General features: G+C 38.6%; 1 protein-coding gene across 18 annotated transcripts in view; it reads right to left on the reverse strand.

Moving 5' to 3' along the window:
* DOCK3 (dedicator of cytokinesis 3) overlaps positions 1-17616 on the reverse strand; it is a 215537-nt gene that overhangs the window by 121859 nt on the left and 76062 nt on the right. For all 18 annotated transcript variants that reach the window (XM_038185862.2, XM_038185874.2, XM_038185858.2 and 15 more), the window contains 2 exons: positions 12037-12078; positions 10390-10544 (listed from right to left, as the gene is read on the reverse strand). In XM_038185862.2, the coding sequence (XP_038041790.1) occupies positions 10390-10544; positions 12037-12078 (197 nt within the window). The remainder of the gene's footprint in view (positions 1-10389; positions 10545-12036; positions 12079-17616) is intronic.

The raw sequence follows: 17616 nt of genomic DNA on the forward strand, positions 1-17616 counted from the left end.
CTTTCAGTTCTCACTGCTCTCATCTGGTAATGTAATTTACTGCCTATTACTAATCTCCCTCTGCTGAATCTGTTTTGCCCGTGACAGTAATTGGTGAGCCATCTCCCTGTCCTTATCTCAACCCATGAGCTTTTTCATCCCATTTCTCCCCCTGTTCTGTTGAGGAGGGAGAGCGGGAGCGCAGTGCGGTGGAGCTCAGCTAGCTGCTGGTGTGAACCACCACAGATAAAGAGGGAGAGAGACTCTCATCAAATTTGTAAAGGTTACTTTCAGCAACTTTGTATAAATTTGCACTCTGACATTAGGGATACTGTGTCTGAGGAAACTCCTTCTATGGAAAAAATCAGAGAATCCCCTCTCGGTGATGAACCTCTTCCTGATGTCCAGCCTGAACCTCCCCTGCTGTAGCTTGACTCCATTGACTCAGAATTGATTCCATACAAAGTGCATTATTTCTACATCCATAGTTTTTCAAAGTGGTGAGTTTTGTTCTTCTCTACCTAACCACCATCAGAATTTCTTTTTAGAGCCTAAAAAACAGTATGGTGACTTCTATCAATTCAGTTACACCTATGAGAAGGTAATGGCAGCTCAGAGACACTAAAACAGAAGACTGCAGAAGTCAGTAGCTTGAGACCACTCTTCCTTTTCTAGGCCCCACACTGGCCAGATCATTTACACCTTTAGTACCTTAATCTCTTATGTATTTTTCTGTTAACTTTTATCACATAAAGTAACTTGGTTGAAAGCTGTCTCAACTTCATGAGGGAAATCATTGTTTACATTCTTGCTGCAGTTCCAGCCCATACATGACAACATTAGTAAGAACGCTGACAATTAACGTTGTTTGATACAGCCTTGACAAAAGGGCCAGATGATTTCATTTCAGTTACATGACATTGGAAATACCAAAATCCAACTGTCATGATATAAATTAATGGAAAATTTTTGAACATCTTTATCTTTACATATCACGCTTCTTAGAACTTTGTCAGTGGCATTAAATTCTTAAGACAGAAGATGTGAGACAGACTTTACTATTCACATTCTCCCCAACATCCACCCACAAATTGATACCCATCTCTCCATATCACCTACAGCATCAGGAACAAAGCTGTGTTCTCTCTCATTTTGCTATTGCAAACACAGAAACAGATGCTTTAACACAGAAATAGAGGTTTTGAAATTATGGAATTCCTACCACTTTACCGAAAATTAGCTGCTCGGTGAAAGATACACTTCTGCATTTTAAGGGTTTTAAAATCCCATGAGACTCAGTTTCTTCACATTTCTGTATGTGTTTCACTTAGCCATCTGCTATGAAATAATGGATTACAATTTTATCCTTCAGTGGGAAGCAAAAGAATAAGAAAGGGCATCTCAAAAAAGCACAATGAGAAGCTTTATGAAGGCCTAGATGTTACCCTCATTAATACCTCCACATACGCAGAGGTAAGAATCAAAGGAACAAGAAAAGAACAAGAGTGTGAAGCTTTTTCATGGACTTCAACAGACTTTCTCTCTAATGCATCTAACTAATAAATGTTGGCTTGCCTCAGAAAACCTAGAAGCATTTATAATGAACATTAATGTCGTCTTTTTGAGCTGTCGCATGCTTTTCCATCTGACAGGCCCTGTGCCTTGCCATCTGAGGCGGAGAGGAATAATGTGACATGCAGAATTCTAACTCTACATCTTTCCCTAACTGCAATCTCCAGTCAAGACCAGTTTCTACCATGATGCTGCTACAAAACTAACAGCTGATTACTACTAACATAGTAGAAAAGATTTCTAACATTAATTTTAAGAGGTGATAGGATCACCATAATGCTTAAAACTTGTCTACTATATACCATTTACATTAAAATATATCTTTGGATTAATTTTAAGGAGGATGAAGGAGGGTCAGAGGAAGATGTCTGCCCTGTACGAATGTATACTTTGCTATTCTTTTTTTGTATCCCCTATCTTGTGATGTTTTTTCACACAAGCATTTACTGTCTCTTTTTTTTTACATTGGACTGCAAATGTTCTATGCTTATGATTCACATCAGGACATCAACTTATTGTGAAAAGGTATGACGTGTACTCTGGTATTACTCAGTACTTGAGCACAAAATTTTAGGCATCGTATGTTATAGCAAGCATCTCTCTGTAGGTAATCATACCCCGTCCCCACACCTGGAAGTCTGAACACACTGTATCCAGTCAGGTCTACATTTATCACCTACGTAACGAGAAAAGATACGATAATAACACAGTATGTGCTCATAGAAAGTTATATGGTTTAATGTCATTTAGGTAAAGCCTAAAGGCACAACTTATTATAAAGTAAAAGAAAAAAAGTGAAAAATGCTAATCAGTCCAAGTTAATAACGACCCAAATTATTGTTACATGATAGCTTTGCCTTTCCCACATTCATCTCTCCTTGCAATGCTTTGCACTCCCACAAATTAGTCTCATGAATGATTATGATTCCGTTGCTCCTTTTCTTTCCCCTTTTGAACAACGAGTACTTTCCCTTCCAAATCAAATTACATTAAACAATAACAGGAGAAAGAAATTCTACTAATTCCATCTGGATGTTTCTCCTGTACAGAGAACAATGAGGAAGAGTCAACATTTGAAGAAAAAATTAACTAAATTATTGACAGATAGACACCTGCAAAAGGGAAATGAAAGGAATACTTCAAGAGAAGCAAGATATAGGGCACAAATTTGCATGCATGGGAACCAGCCATACCTTTCAAGGTCATTAGTTCTGCAGCATTTTTCCTCTCATTTCATTCTGCTGTAAGGTAAATGGGTCATTAATATATACATTTATATAAACCTTTTAAACCTGATTATCACCAATGATCTCTTGAAATTTCCAGTAGATTCAGAGACTTAAGAGCCCACATTGGGAACTACTTAAGCAGAAGGATTACACAGTTCTGCATTTGAATCATAGAATCACAGAATGGTTTGGGTTGGAAGAGACCACAAAGCCTACCCAGCCCCAACCCCCCTGCCATGGGCAGGGACACCTCCCACCAGCCCAGGCTGCCCCAGCCCCATCCAGTCTGGCCTTGGGCACTGCCAGGGATGGGGCAGCCACAGCTCCTCTGGGCAGCCTGGGCCTCATCACCCTCAGAGTAAAGAATTTCTTCCTGACGTCTAATCTAAATCGAACTTCTTCTGGATGGAAGCCATCACCCCTGGTCCTATCACCACAACTCCCTGACAAAATCCCTCTTCAGCTTCCCTGTAGCCCCTTTTAGGCACTGGAAGGCCACAATAAGGTCTCCCCAGGACCTTCTCTTCTCCAGGCTGAACAACCCCAACTCCCTGAGCCTGTCTCCATAGCAGAGGTGCCCCAGCCACTTGATAATCCTAGTGGCCTTCTCTGGATTTGCTCTAATACACCCCTGTTGTTCTTCTGAAGGGGGGCCCCAGAGCTGAATGCAGGGCTCCAGATGGGGTCTCACGAGAGCAGAGCAGAGGGGGAGAATCCCCTCCCTTGCCCTGCTGCCCACACTGCTGTTGGTGCAGCTCAGGGTACAGGTGGCTTTCTGGGCTGCAAGCATACATTGATGCTCATCTATAAGAAGGGTTGTAAGGAGGACCTGGGGAACTACAGGCCTGTCAGCCTGACCTTGGTGCCAGGAAAGGTGATGGAACAGGTCATCTTGAATACAATCATGCTGCATATGGGGGACAACTGGGGGATCAGGCCCATTCAGCATGGGTTCATGAAAGGCAAGTCCTGCCTGACCGTCCTCATCTCCTTCTTTGACTGGATGACCCACCTTGTGGTTGAGGGAAAGGATATTGACATAGTCTACCTACATTCAGCAAGGCCTCTGACATGGTGTCCCCACAGCATTCTCCTGGAGAAGCTGGCAGCCCATGTCTTGGACAGGTACACACTGTGCTGGGTTAAAAACTGGCTACACGGCCAGGCCCAGAGAGTGGTGGCAAATGGAGTTAAATCCAGCTGGTGACAGGTCAGCAGTGGTGTTCCCCAGGGGTCAGTGTTGGGACCCACCCTCTTTAATATCTTTATTGATGCTTTGGATGAGGGAATTGAGTGCACCCTCAGTACATTTGCAGACAACACCAAGTTGGGGGAAGTGTCGATCTGCCAGAGGGTAGGAGGGCCCTGCAGAGGGACCTGGGCAGGACGGGTCGATGGGCAGAGGGCAATGGGATGAGGTTCAACATGGCCAAGTGCCGGGTCCTGCACTTTGGCCACAACAACCCCATGCAGGGCTACAGGCTGGGGGCAGAGTGGCTGGAAAGCTGTGCAGAGGAAAAGGCTCTGGGGGTGCTGGTTGATGCTCACCTGGACACGAGCCAGCAGTGTGCCCAGGTGGCCAAGAAGGCCAACGGCATCCTGGTTGTGTCAGGAGTAGTGCAGCCAGCACACCAGGGAGGTGATCGTCCCCCTGGGCTCTGCTCTGGTGAGGCCGCACCTCGAGTGCTGGGTTCAGCTTTGGGCCCCTCACTCCCAGAAGGACATCGAGGCCCTGGAGCGTGGCCAGAGCAGGGCTGCGAAGCTGCTGCAGGGCCTGGGACACAAGTCCTGTGGGGAGCGGCTGAGGGCACTGGGGGTGTTTGGGCTGGAGAAGAGGAGGCTCAGGGCAGACCTCATTGCTCTCTGCAGCTCCCTGAAAAGAAGGTGTGGGGAGCTGGGGGTCAGCCTCTTCTCAAAGATAACTAGTGACAGGACCAGAGGGAATGGCCTCAAGTTGTGCCAGGGGAGGTTCAGGTTGGAGATGAGATATTTCTTCTCAGAAAGAGCAGTCAGGCATTGGAATGGGTTGCCCAGGGAGGTGGTGGAGTCAAAAACTTTCCTGTCAGTGGAAGATGCATCTTTGCCTCTCAATTCCCCCCACTTGCATGTTCTCTGGATGAAAACTTCTGTTCCACTCTGTACATCCTACCAATAAAGTGCTGAGGAACCGGTCAGTGACTAAAATGCCACAGTACTGTTTTTAAATATTGGTCAAACTTTTGGGTGATACAAGTTTAGATTCTGGTCACAAGCAGTCAGCTTTACTTAGATAGAACTTAAGGATAAAATAAAATACTTAAACATCTAGATTTTAGAAAAAAGTTATAATAATACAAACTCGCACTGCAAAGATCATATTAAGTATCCACTGTGGCTTTGCCAACATCTGAGCTAGCTTCTAGTTTTCTTTGGGTAAACTGGAATCTTCTCCCTTTGCTGCCTCTTTTTACCTCTTCTCTGTTCTCCCCCCCCAGGGGAAACACCAAATGAAAAGTAATTTTTTTTTTCCTGTTGTAGCCTTTCTTTTTGCTAGCTTTAGCTTAGGTAAGCTTTCCTTCCATGTTTCCCAGGGCACTACAAGATAGTGTTCAGAAGACTGTATTACTGTTCTTCCCATCACCACTGATTTCTCATGTAGCATTTCCAGACTACATTTTCTCTAGCTTGAAACTATTCTTGCTTACAGTTAATATTTCTCAGAGTATAACTATCAATCTGATAATAATATGTGCTGGGAGCATCATAACGAGAAACACTACAATAGCACATGCAAAAAGAAAGCAGTTCTTAAACTGAGCAACATCTACCTATCCATACATACTTTGTTTGCTCTATGTATTCACTTCTGGGAAACCTGGTTATACATGAATTGAAGAAAGATGCTATATTCTTGAGAATTGCTACTGAGTTCTTCTGTTTCTTTGCTTCCAAAACCAAAAATAATACCACAAAAACATCACAAAAAGAGCTACATAGATTTTTGACCCAGACAGAATAGAATAATAAGCGTTAATAATGAGTCATATAAGCAGGAAGGAGAAAATAAAATGTGCACTATGGTGCTCAGTGAAGAGGACATGATCTTGTAAATGAAAAGTAGCCTATAAGGCAGGTGCCACAAGAACAATCAATTACTGTTGAGTTCTGCACAGTGCACACCAAAGAAGGTGCTTTAAATGTCTTTCTTCATGAACATATTAAAAAAACACCAATAACGAAAAAACCTTAGTTTCATTACTATGCCATTGATAATGTTCTTAGCTGCCAATCTCCTCTGCAAATTTTACTCTAAAAATACAGTCAACTTTTGCTACTTCTTTAATTGTTTAAGCTGGAAGTATTCATTATCTAAAAGAGGCACCATTCATAGTTGCCCTTTCATCATGCCACACCATATACTTAAACCATTACTTCTGAAAGAAGTGTGCTAGGCAGAAATAATCCCACCTTAGTTTAAAGGAGCTCCAGACTAGCTCTAGTCCACTGACCCATCTGCAGGGATGAGAAACGAGATAGGCTACCTACTCCTCCAAAAAACAAAGAATCAGTAACTTCCCTCAGTTTGCTGGCTACATGCTGCAAGGGCCTGCTACTGACCACGTTCAATTTGTCCACAGTATCAGGGCCACGTCTGCCTTCATTTTTCATTTACTGCCAATGTACCCACAGAAGCCATGTGCACATGCCTATCTTTCTCTCCTTCTTTACCTTTGTTGAGATTTAATCCCAGTAGGCAGTTAAGCACCATGTAGTTGCTCGCTCCCTCCCCATTGGGTTGGGGTAAGAGAATCAGAAGGGCAAATGTTATAAAACTCAAGGGTTGAGATAAAGACAGTTTAATATTAAAAAAAATAAATGAAAGTGTGCTAGAAACTTCAACTGTTTTAAGATGTGTTTAAGATGTAGCCAGAATGAAAAACGTTTAAAGATAAACCTTAAAAAGAAAAAAGTCATTCTGAAACATAAGTACTCTTTCTTACACTTAATGGATTCTTCAAGTTTATTTTCAGCAAAATTTCTATCGTGTTTTTAAATGCATGATTTTTGAAGTTATGCATAATTTTGTGCATTTTTAATAAAAAGACCTGTAGTAAAGATAGCTAAGCCTCACTACTTTAAAATAAGCTATTAGTTATTGTTATTGTATTTATTGTTAATAAACTAATTTATTTTTCTATCCATCAATATACCGCTGCACCAAAACCTGCTGTTTAAAAAAAAAAACACAACAGAACTTATTAAATCCATTCTTCCAACACAGATAAGATTGGATACGTTTTTCCACCAGTTTTCCATTTTTACAGTAGTTTCATCAATCCAAGAATATCTCCCTGTTTTACCATATTAAGTCTAATGCTTCTTTTTCGTTGAGGTGAGCTCCCATATAATTGAATAAAATTAGTGTGACTTCTGCTTGACACATCTATGTTGAATTTTACTTTTCTTCTTATGAGCTTCTAAGTGCTAATAAATAGCTTATTTGTTCCAGAACTTTTTGCATTTGTCATCTGATTGCACTTGACCTTTTGGGGGAAATGGAGGCAAAACAGCTATTAAATACTCCAGCTATCTTGGTAACATCTGCTGATAGCTTAATGTCCCCTTTAATCTGTTATTTCTTGATCTAAAAAAACCACAAACTTTTTGCAACAAAAGCATTATGGACTTATTCGTCATTGCTACTGAGGTCCCTTGCTAATTGCATTTTTCTACAACTTTGTCTTTTTCCGTCCCCACTTGTGCGGTTTCATCAGTTTCTTTTTCAATACTTTCTACCAGACTATGTCAAAGAACACAGAATACAGGCTTTCTATTTTTGCCATATATTTCATCTTTCCTTTACAATGGAACAATTTTCTTGTGCTCTTTATATTGTCCTAAGGAAGTGACAACTCTCAAATTTTTTTCCTCTGTACCATTTTTATTTTTTTAATATTTATCAACACCTGCCTTATTGAAGTTCACCGCCTTCATGTTAACGTTTTCTTTCTTTTCCAGTTATTACAAACTATCATTTCATGGTCATTCATTCCAAGGTGATTCAAACAATGGGTTGTACTTCCCATTGGTTGTAATCAAAACTAGCTCAAGTTTCTCATTTCCCTTGAACTTCAACATGACAAACAAGCTGAGGTATTAAAGTTTAGTACTAAAGTTTTGTTGCTTTTCTAATGTATTTGAATGTAAAAATAAAGGATAACTTGCAATAAAATTTCCCAAAGACTTTAAAACATACAGATAGACTTTTGCCCCTTTTGGTGTAAGCCATTATCTAATGCTCAAATTGACAAGTTGTTTCTAGTATGGGCTGAAACAAGTTATTGAGGCAGATGTTTAAGATGTTTATTAATCCAGTTCTTTATACTCACAAGTATTTGTTTTTATAATTTGTCACAGTAAAGTCTTTTTCAAAAATCTGTAAGTCTTACACCCCTGATAGCAGCATTGTTCTCAATAACCATATTTCCCCACCATTGTCTTTTGTCTGCTTCTTTTTAGAAAGCACAAATCACTAGCTGTACAATACCATACTTGTATTCAGAAGCAGAAAATACATCTTAAATTGTATTTCAACTCTAGCTAGCTCCAGCTTTCTGATTGCTAATCCATAACTGGTGCATACTATTACTTCAGCTGCTGAAAAACAGTGGAATGTTTAATTTTTCTTCAGTTAACCCGACTTGAAAATAACTCCTGCAACCAGCAGGATCAATGAGGTTGTAAACTACTGTGTCCAAGGCAATAACACTGAAAGCCAGTCAATCTCCAGCATAACAGTAGGAAAAGCTTGGATAAGAAATTCATCAAGATCAAAACCATTTAAGAGAAGTCAATTTGTCCATTTCACTTAGAATGTAGAATGTAGCTTTGCCTTTTTTTTTCTTTTTTTTTTTTTTTTTAAAAAAAAAAAGCCTTATTGTGCTATTTCCTGAGGCACACAAAAGAGGAAAGAGACTTCATCTTCCAAAGCAGATATAAGCACATCATTCTAAATTTGTAGCAATGCCTTTGTTTTCTACTTTTAAGTTTCTTCTCTAAAATAGAGCCTAGCCTCATTACACACTCCTTCACCACCCCTCTTTGGGACATAAGACAATATAAAAATAATGTTTTTACTACAGCAGCTCATTGATGCACAATATGAAGAGCTAAGTAATAACAACTGTTTGCACATCAAAACGTTATTATATATATTTAAATCTGCCTGAATCCCTTTGCACCTTTTCTCATTGTAACTATTACTTTCGTTTTATCACTGGTAAAAACCCTCAAGGTTTTCCCACTCTATGTTAACATACCAAGCAAAGTGCAGTCCAAGACTATTCATCTTTTGAGGCTGTTTCTGAGGCCTTCCACCGTCACAGCAGCATTTGTCCCTTCCTCTTTACTGCAGCTTTCCTCATCTAAATAATTTGATATTTGACTGCTTTTTGACATAGGGTTTGTTTTGTTTTAATTTGCCATTTTCATCTTTCCCTCTTAACAACTATTTTCTGTTAATTCTCTCATAGAAGAACCATACACATATATTCCTACCTATATAAAAACAATCATTTCTAGGTACTGGGGGTGAATAAGCATGATGTAGCATCATAGTAGACATTCTTGCCACATTCTGCAAAACCATCTTTAAGTTGCCAAACTAAATGGTGACAGATGTAATCAAGTCACTAGAGCTTTCTAATATATAACACTTTTTAGTGGGTTGTATTCTGAAAAGCTACAAACCCATTGCCTTGCTACTCTGAGCTTTCTTGGACAGAATGATGTTCTTCCAAAGAAAGGAAGGAATGTTCTAGGGGCTCTTTCCTCAGCTTGGGACAAATCTAATCTCATTTGATGAAATATATAGGACAGTTTTGACTACAGTACCAGAAGTCATCAATGTCAACTGTCAGGACATACTTTCATCAGAGCTCAAAAAAACCCTGCCAACAAGCTATGATCACTTCATTTTTGAGACAATATATATTCTGCAGTACTCTTCTACATGTTCTGATGTTTTCAAAACACACATTTACAAAGGAAAAATGCAGCACATTTTATATTTGCTGACATTAGTATCAGTACCCTCAAGGTACTTAGCAGCACAGTTGTCCAGCCTAGACATAAGGTGAATACAAATTTCCCAATTTATCTTGCTAATAAGAGTGATGGAAATAAGCGATATTGTAACATGCCTGTAAAGCTAGGACTGGATGAAAGCTCAAGAGCTTCAATTCAGCACACAAACACACAGCAGTCTTCCTTCCAAAAGTCATACAGTATGACCTTGCAAATATTGGTATTTCTTAAACAACATCCCTAAAAATGTAGCTACTAAACACTAAGACCTTCAGTAATATGCAGAGACCATGTCAGAAACATAAATAAAACTCAACTGTTCTGTACCTTCAATACTTCGGTTATATGTGAGCAACAAATTTTATACACAATGATCAGCATTATTGATATTCTCATGTATGCATTGCAGGACTGTCAGATTCTGATTAGGTGTTCTCCTTTCAGTTGTGTCACAAGAATAGCTCACATGCTTTTCTCCAATAATCACGTGCTTTGCTCAGTTTTTTTTCCTATAAAGCATTTTAATTACATGACAAAATCCTACCTGATCTGCTTCCCTTCTCGAACATCATACAAAGAAAAAAAGACATCTGTGTCTTCTCCAATTGTATTATAGGTGAAGCTCTTTAGACTGAGGAAGAAGTGATGAGGCACTGGCATACGACAAGCTTCTCCATGACGCTGACGAATTGTATCCACCTGATTAAAAACAATGAAAGTGATTTTATTTTGTCACAAATAAAGGAAATATGACTGACTTAATTTCAACTGAAACTTTGCTTTTCTTTCTCCATCAAGTAAAAGCTTAACTTCAAATACATCCCATCTTGGACCAGGAGTGGTTTAGGTTGGGTATCAGGAGAAATTTCTTTACTGACAGGGTTGTATGGCATTGGAATCTGCTGCCCAGGAAAAAGGTTGAGTCATCATCCCTGGAGGTCTTCAAGAAGCATACAGATGTAGAACTTAGTAGTATGGTTTAATGGTGGAATTTAGTACTAGGTTAAAGGTTGGAGTAGGTGATCTTAGAGCTCTTTTCCAACCTGAATGAGTCAATGATTGTATGATAAATGACAAGGTTTTTCTTCCTCTTTTTTCCCCCCTACTTTTAATTTGAACAACTGAGAAGTCATGAAATCAAGGTAAGTAAAAAAATATTGTTTATAAAATTGAAGTGATTTTTTTCAAGTAAGCCAAATCAACCCTGCTTCTCAAATATTGTCTTGATTTTGGTACGAAAAATAAGCTCTAGTAAGACAGTGTTATAGTAATTCTTGATGATTTCCTTTTGCAGTAGATGGACTTCTACTCAATTATTTAAGAATAACTTTTATGTTATTTCTTTTTAACAGCTGTAATTCATTTATGGTTATCATTTAGAACAAGGTTTAGAGGCTAATAGCCCTGCAGGTATAACAAAAAAAATCTTGTTGTTAGTTGATATTGGTTGATAACATGAGCAACCAATAAAGTCGAATAGCAGAAAGCTTTTTATTTTTGGCTCAGTATATCAAGACACATTTACAACACTGAGAACTGGGGTGGAGAAAAAGGAGTATTAACTAGAAATAATTATTTTTTAATTCTGGTACCACTTTATCCATTGTATGCTGATTTTAATAAATGGGTTGCATGAATAACCTAAGTTCACTAGGCTAGTCTCCTCTGAATGTGCTAGATAGGTAGATGCTAACAAAGAGAATCTTAATATTTTCATGCTTTCCACCCAAATCTGTACTAGCTTTCACAATACTGCTTAAAATGAATTTTGTTCTGGATTTTGAATTAAATCCAAGTAAATCCTCATCCTTTAAAGACTGGAACCTGTGGAAGCACAGTTCTCTAGTAAAGATTAGACCCAGATTCCAAGACCAAGAAAGGATTAAATTACTACAGAAAGGATACATGAAATAAAAGCCTCCTAAGCTATGTGTTAGCAGGTAGAAAGAAGACTCACATGGACAGACAGAAGCTTGCGATCTCAATTGAGAACTTTTTCTATTCAGAACAATCAGAACTGAGGAAAAGAGGCTTACGTGGAAGTTGAAGAAGGAGCTTAAGTTAATTATTCTGAGGATCTTTTGATGAACTTGGGTAGTGACTTAACCAATAATCACCATCCTACCTTTATATACAGATACATTATCAAAGACTTAAAGAGAACAAAAATTCTTACGTAGGTGATGTTTACCTGTGACGTGCTCTGCTGGACACTGTGTCTACTTGACAAATGCTGTGGAGATACAGAAGAGTAAAATTTAAGCCTTTTTGAGAGTTAAGAAATATTTATATCTGTGTAGCATTAAACTGTATTTTAAAAATATGATTGTTCAGGCTTATTATCAACTCTTCACTGTCTTTTTTCCCTCCAAAATGTATCATTACTCACAAGACTACTAGGTTTCTTAGTGGCTTTCAATTAAGCCATTTGTTAGACTAATAGATTTTACAGGTGATATTTACCTTAGTTTTGAATAGAAATGGCTGCACAAGCTAGACAGAATTTCCAACATTCTAAAAACATTTTTTTTTTTTGAGAAGTCCATCACCATAGACTCCATAGTTTATGTATTCTCCTTTAAATAAGGGGATACCTAAGTCCTCAACCATCAGTATGCTGGTGCATGAAAAGCTGCATTTGTTTAAAAACAAAAACAACTGACATCTAGACACTGAGAGGATGATCCTGTATTTAAAGCCCTTCATACTTGTCCTGGTTTCAGCTAGGATAGAGTTAGTTTTCCACCTAGTAGCTGGTAGGGTGCTATGTTTTGAATTAGGATGAGAAGAGTGTTGATAACACACTGATATTTTAATTGTTGCAGAGCAGCGATTACACTAAGCCAAGGATTTTTCAGCTTCTTGCTCTGTCCTGCAAGCGGGCAGGCTGAGGGTGTAGCAAGAACTGGGAGGGGACAGACCCAGGACAGCTGACCCAAACTGGCCAAAGGGGTGTTCCATCCCATCTGGGGTCCTGCTGAACAATATATAGGGGTGGCTAGCCGGGGTGGGGGGGGCCGGCTGCTCGGGGATAGGCTGGGCATCGGTCAGTGGGTGGTGAGCAATTACACTGTGCATCACTTGTTTCATACACATTATTATTAGTAGTACTATTATCATTATTATTATTATCTGTCTTAATAAACTGTCTCTATCTCAACCCACAGGCTTCATTTTCCTGTTCCTCTCCCCCATCCCAGATAGGGAAGGGGGAGGGTGAGTGAACGTCTGTGTGGTGCTTAGTTGCTGGCTGGGTTAAACCACAACAGTACTAAAAGGAAATGTTATAATCAGAAAATGGACTGCAAGTCTTACTGAACCCATTTAATCTCCAAATGGAGATTTAAACACTAATCCAAATTGAAAAGGTTTCTGAGCTCTTTAAAAAGCGCATCATTAGTGATTCCGCCATGCCTGTCCATGCATATTCATCTTAACATTAGCATTTTTAACTGAAATATTAACACTACCACACATTAATACATATTCTTTTAATTCTCTACTATCTCTATTACATGCCCAACATCTAATTCTGAAAAAAAGATGCACGCTTTCTAGTAGGAGCTGCATGATATGTTGATAACCTTATAGCTTTAAGAGATGAAAATAAAAGATATCCCACAACATGTATTCATCAACACTTTTTCCAAACTGTTCCCCACAGAAGAAAAATACAATTTGCTATCACAAAAGTTAATCTCCACGAGATTAAATCAAGACAATGAAAAGTTAAATGGCCTCTTTTGACTTCTGTTTACATGCACAGTTGTAAAAATGCCCTCTTTCACACCGCCAACAGAAGAAATGATCTTCAGCTCCATTGCCTGCTACTGCAGCATCTTCAGAATGATAAAGCCCTCTTAGATTAGCTGGCTGGGTTGCCTATTTAATCTTTGTCACCTGTAACCATTCAGAACCAGTTGGCATAGAAAAGATCAGTTACTTAAACTGCTCAAGGTATCCTGGTTTCTGTACGATTACTATACAGCTGCTTAGTTTCACATACCGTTTCTCAAAGTGTCTGTGTTCGAAGCCAGTTCTGGGCACATGAAATAGAAGGTGACTGAAAACAGCCAACAGGGATTTGCCAAAGTTAAATCATGCTTGATCAAACTGTAAAATGACTAGATCTCTGGATGATGAAAGACTAGTAGATGATGTCTACCTTGACCTTAGCAAGGCCTTCAATACAGTCTTCTGCAGCATCCTTCTACCCAAGTTGTGAAGCCACATCTGGTTGGGCTAAGTGTAGCAGTAAAAACAAAAAACAACACATCTGGATTGTCAGGAGTCTATCTTAAGACCTACCTGATCTAATAAATTCACAGATGATACTAGACTGAGTGCAGTAATCAATGCATTCAAGGAGAACACCTTTGTTCAGAGGGACCTAGGCAATCCAATCCAGAGGAATTAGCTAATAGGAAGCTTATGAAATTCAGCAAGGACAAATGCAAAGTCTTGCACCTGGACAAGCTAATAGTTCTGTGGTATAGGCTGGGAATTGACTGGCAGGGTTCTGTTTAACAGGAAGCTTTATGTAAGTTGGAAGAGCACTCTGGCAGCAAGCAAGATTCATTCTCCCTCCCCCCTGCCTCCCCATTGAACCAAATTATTGACAACCATTCTTTTTATTTTTTTCCAATGGGGTTTTACTGATTAGCTTTGTGCTTACTTTACAGAAATTTCATCTAGAACTAATAATCTTAGGAGAATTTCAATTAAAACCAAAGATTTTTCTATATGAAAATCTAACGGCAGCATCAGCTGCTCTTTCTCTACCCACTAGATTTCTGTTCTGGAAATACATTGGAACATCTTAACATTGCTTATTCTGAACAAGTTCACATTCATTATTACTTATGTCCTTGTTGGAAATAGTTGGGATTTTTTGTTTTTGTTCCACTTACCTACCAATACTGGTTTTCTATTGTTGGGCTTCCTCCTTCCTTCCCTAATGATTCTTGAAAAGTAAATCCCATCACAACCATGTCAGCCTCAAACTGCTTTCTAACTTCACATTCTCAACCAACTTCTGAAGAGCTGGCTTAGAATCAGATATATACAAACCTGTCCTCTAACCACCAGCTTCACTGAATAAACAAAGAAATCACTGAGAGGTTTTAGGAACTTCCTCCACAGTCCGTGTTCAGTTAGCTTCCTTTTCTAGTAAAGACCTGGGCAATTGAAGCCTCTATTTTCAAATTTTGTAACTACTCACTCTTACCAAACTCATTTCCAGAGTAAAGCATAACCAATTATGAGGTGATGGCAGCATATTAATTTTGCACTTGTCTTTTTAATTAGAAACTCTGGTAATTTTTTAAGATAGTTGAGAGAAATGGTTAAACCTATCAGTAACACAGCCAAGTAGTTGTGCTTTTCATGCAACTCCTAAATTCTCCCTGAACACGCATACACAAATCAATACATCTATAGAAAAGCAAAACATACTTAATGGCCAGGTTTGAACATTTCTGATTCTTCAAAATACCTCCTGCCATTTGTCTTGCAACTCCTTTTACTAAAAAGTACTGTCCAAGGGTTACTGACATCCTGCTAGACTTGTGTTGCTTAATGAATGACAGCTTCAATCTAGCGGCAAATCCAGCACTGAGCTCTGGGGGCAGAATTCTGATGACATATTATCTCACCGTTTCAAAAGTAATGTAAATTAAAAAATGAAAGTAAGAAAAAAGGTATTTGATTGTATTAGGTAAAATCACAAATATCATCATAAGGAACGAGTGATTTGGTTTCTTTCAAGAATAAAGACAATTTCTGACTGCTCATCCTGAAGCCACTGAGATTTGGCTTCATAATGATTCATATGGAGAAGCTGGATATACAAGGTCTCAGAGCACAACAGTTCTGACAAAGAGATGAAGAGAACGACCCTCACACAGTAGTCACAAATACGTATAGCAAAGTAAAATGGGAGTTAAAAAAGAAGCACAAAATTTTTAAATTGAAAATTTTACCAGTGGAAGTAATGCTGAGCCTAATAACTGTATAAAATGCTTCAATTTCTTCTCACAGATGGGAAAGCCTAGGGTTACTTCATCCATTTTTCTGCTAATATGAGACTATTTTCTATGGTACATTTAACATTCTACAATTCTGCAAATATGGAAAAGTAATTGGGCTCTCATGACTATTCCCACAAGATTATTTTGCAATGTAAAACCTCATTGCTGATTTGATAATCCATTAAGTATTTTGCTGGAAGTACAGAGAAATTCTCTCTATGGGTTAAAAAAAATCTTCAATCCCTACAAAATTTAAGTTAGGCAAATACTAAGTTCTCAGATGTTTTGGTTCCTGAAATTGCCTTCTATGTACTAGATGTGATTAGACAGCACTGTCTTCCTAAATCTACAAACTAAAGCGATTGTGAAGTGTGAACCAACTAATGGTCATGCTCTAAATACTAGCACAGATCTGAGCAGAAAACTGCCGTGGACATTTTCTTCAGGACTAAGATGGGGATGTAATCAGACAACTCTGACAATTAAACGTTTGCTGTACTACAAGTATTCAGAATAAAATCAAAAACAACACAACACCTTCAGAAGGAAGCACAGAGTAAGAAAGTAATCCCATTAGCAACTTAACTTGCATTCTTTGAGTCATTAGCAATTTAATTTTGTACTGATAGTTGTTTCTGTACTCTATGTGAAGGAAAATTCTCCTATAATAGCACCAAACCCTCCTCAGTCTATGGCAAATCAGGAACAAACTTATAAATCAGCACTGCAGAGTGCTGTACTTTGTTGTTGTTTTTTTTTCTTTTCCCTTACGTAGCACAATTTTTATATCTTTTCATGAAAACCACTGTAATATGGTATAAATAATCCAAAACGTTTCTACTAAAATGAAAGAGATATGGTTTCTAAAGGACATTGCCACACAACAGAGATGGCCTTAATGTTCAAGAATTAGTTTTGCTTTTCGTAACTTATTCAGTCTCCTTCCATCTTCTGTGAGCTCAAAAATCTTTGAAATGGGGCCAAGATGTTTATTATTTATGCACATCCTGTAAGCAGATTTTTCTTTTTATCTGCAGACTCTCCTGGAAGAATCAGATAGTGGCTCTCATGGACTTTCTAGACTCACGCACCTTCTGATGAACTGCAGGCTCAGGAAGTTTTAATCAATGAAAGTAGGTTGACTAACACTAGATCTTACAGTAAGGAACACTTTAATCTCTACCAGCAAGTTAATAATTGCTGTTTGAATTAACAATCATGTAACCCAACAGCAGCCTGTTAAAACTTCTTCGTTGTACGTCAATAAAACTTGCAGGGTCATCTGCCTGGTTCATGGCACTTTCAAATGAACAGACGTCCGTAAGCTATTACGACAGTGATACTATGAAGCATCCTATTTCCCACCAGACAGAATTCAACAGTATAAATGGAAAAGGCAGTTATTAAATGGCAAATGGCAGATTATCTTGTATGATGTCTACAAAATACATGTGGGAAGCAGAGGTCTAGAAAATCTGACCTTTGAAGGAAAATATAAATGGAGTTGTCTTGCCTAAGGAAGAGAAGACCAAATGGGACAACAGTATTCAAGCACATAAACTGTGGTGCAAACAGGCAGGGAATAATCTTTCACCGTGGACACAACAGGAAGATGTGAAGCTTATACTTCAACAACAACAACAGAAGTATACATTTTATTTTCACCATTAATAAAATTACCAAATTGCAAAGACTGCCCGAGTAGGCTGTGGATTCTCAGTCACAGGAGATTTTTAGAAACA

The sequence above is a fragment of the Anas platyrhynchos genome, chromosome 13 (genome assembly GCF_047663525.1).
Source record: "Anas platyrhynchos isolate ZD024472 breed Pekin duck chromosome 13, IASCAAS_PekinDuck_T2T, whole genome shotgun sequence".
Classification (NCBI taxonomy): domain Eukaryota; kingdom Metazoa; phylum Chordata; class Aves; order Anseriformes; family Anatidae; genus Anas; species Anas platyrhynchos.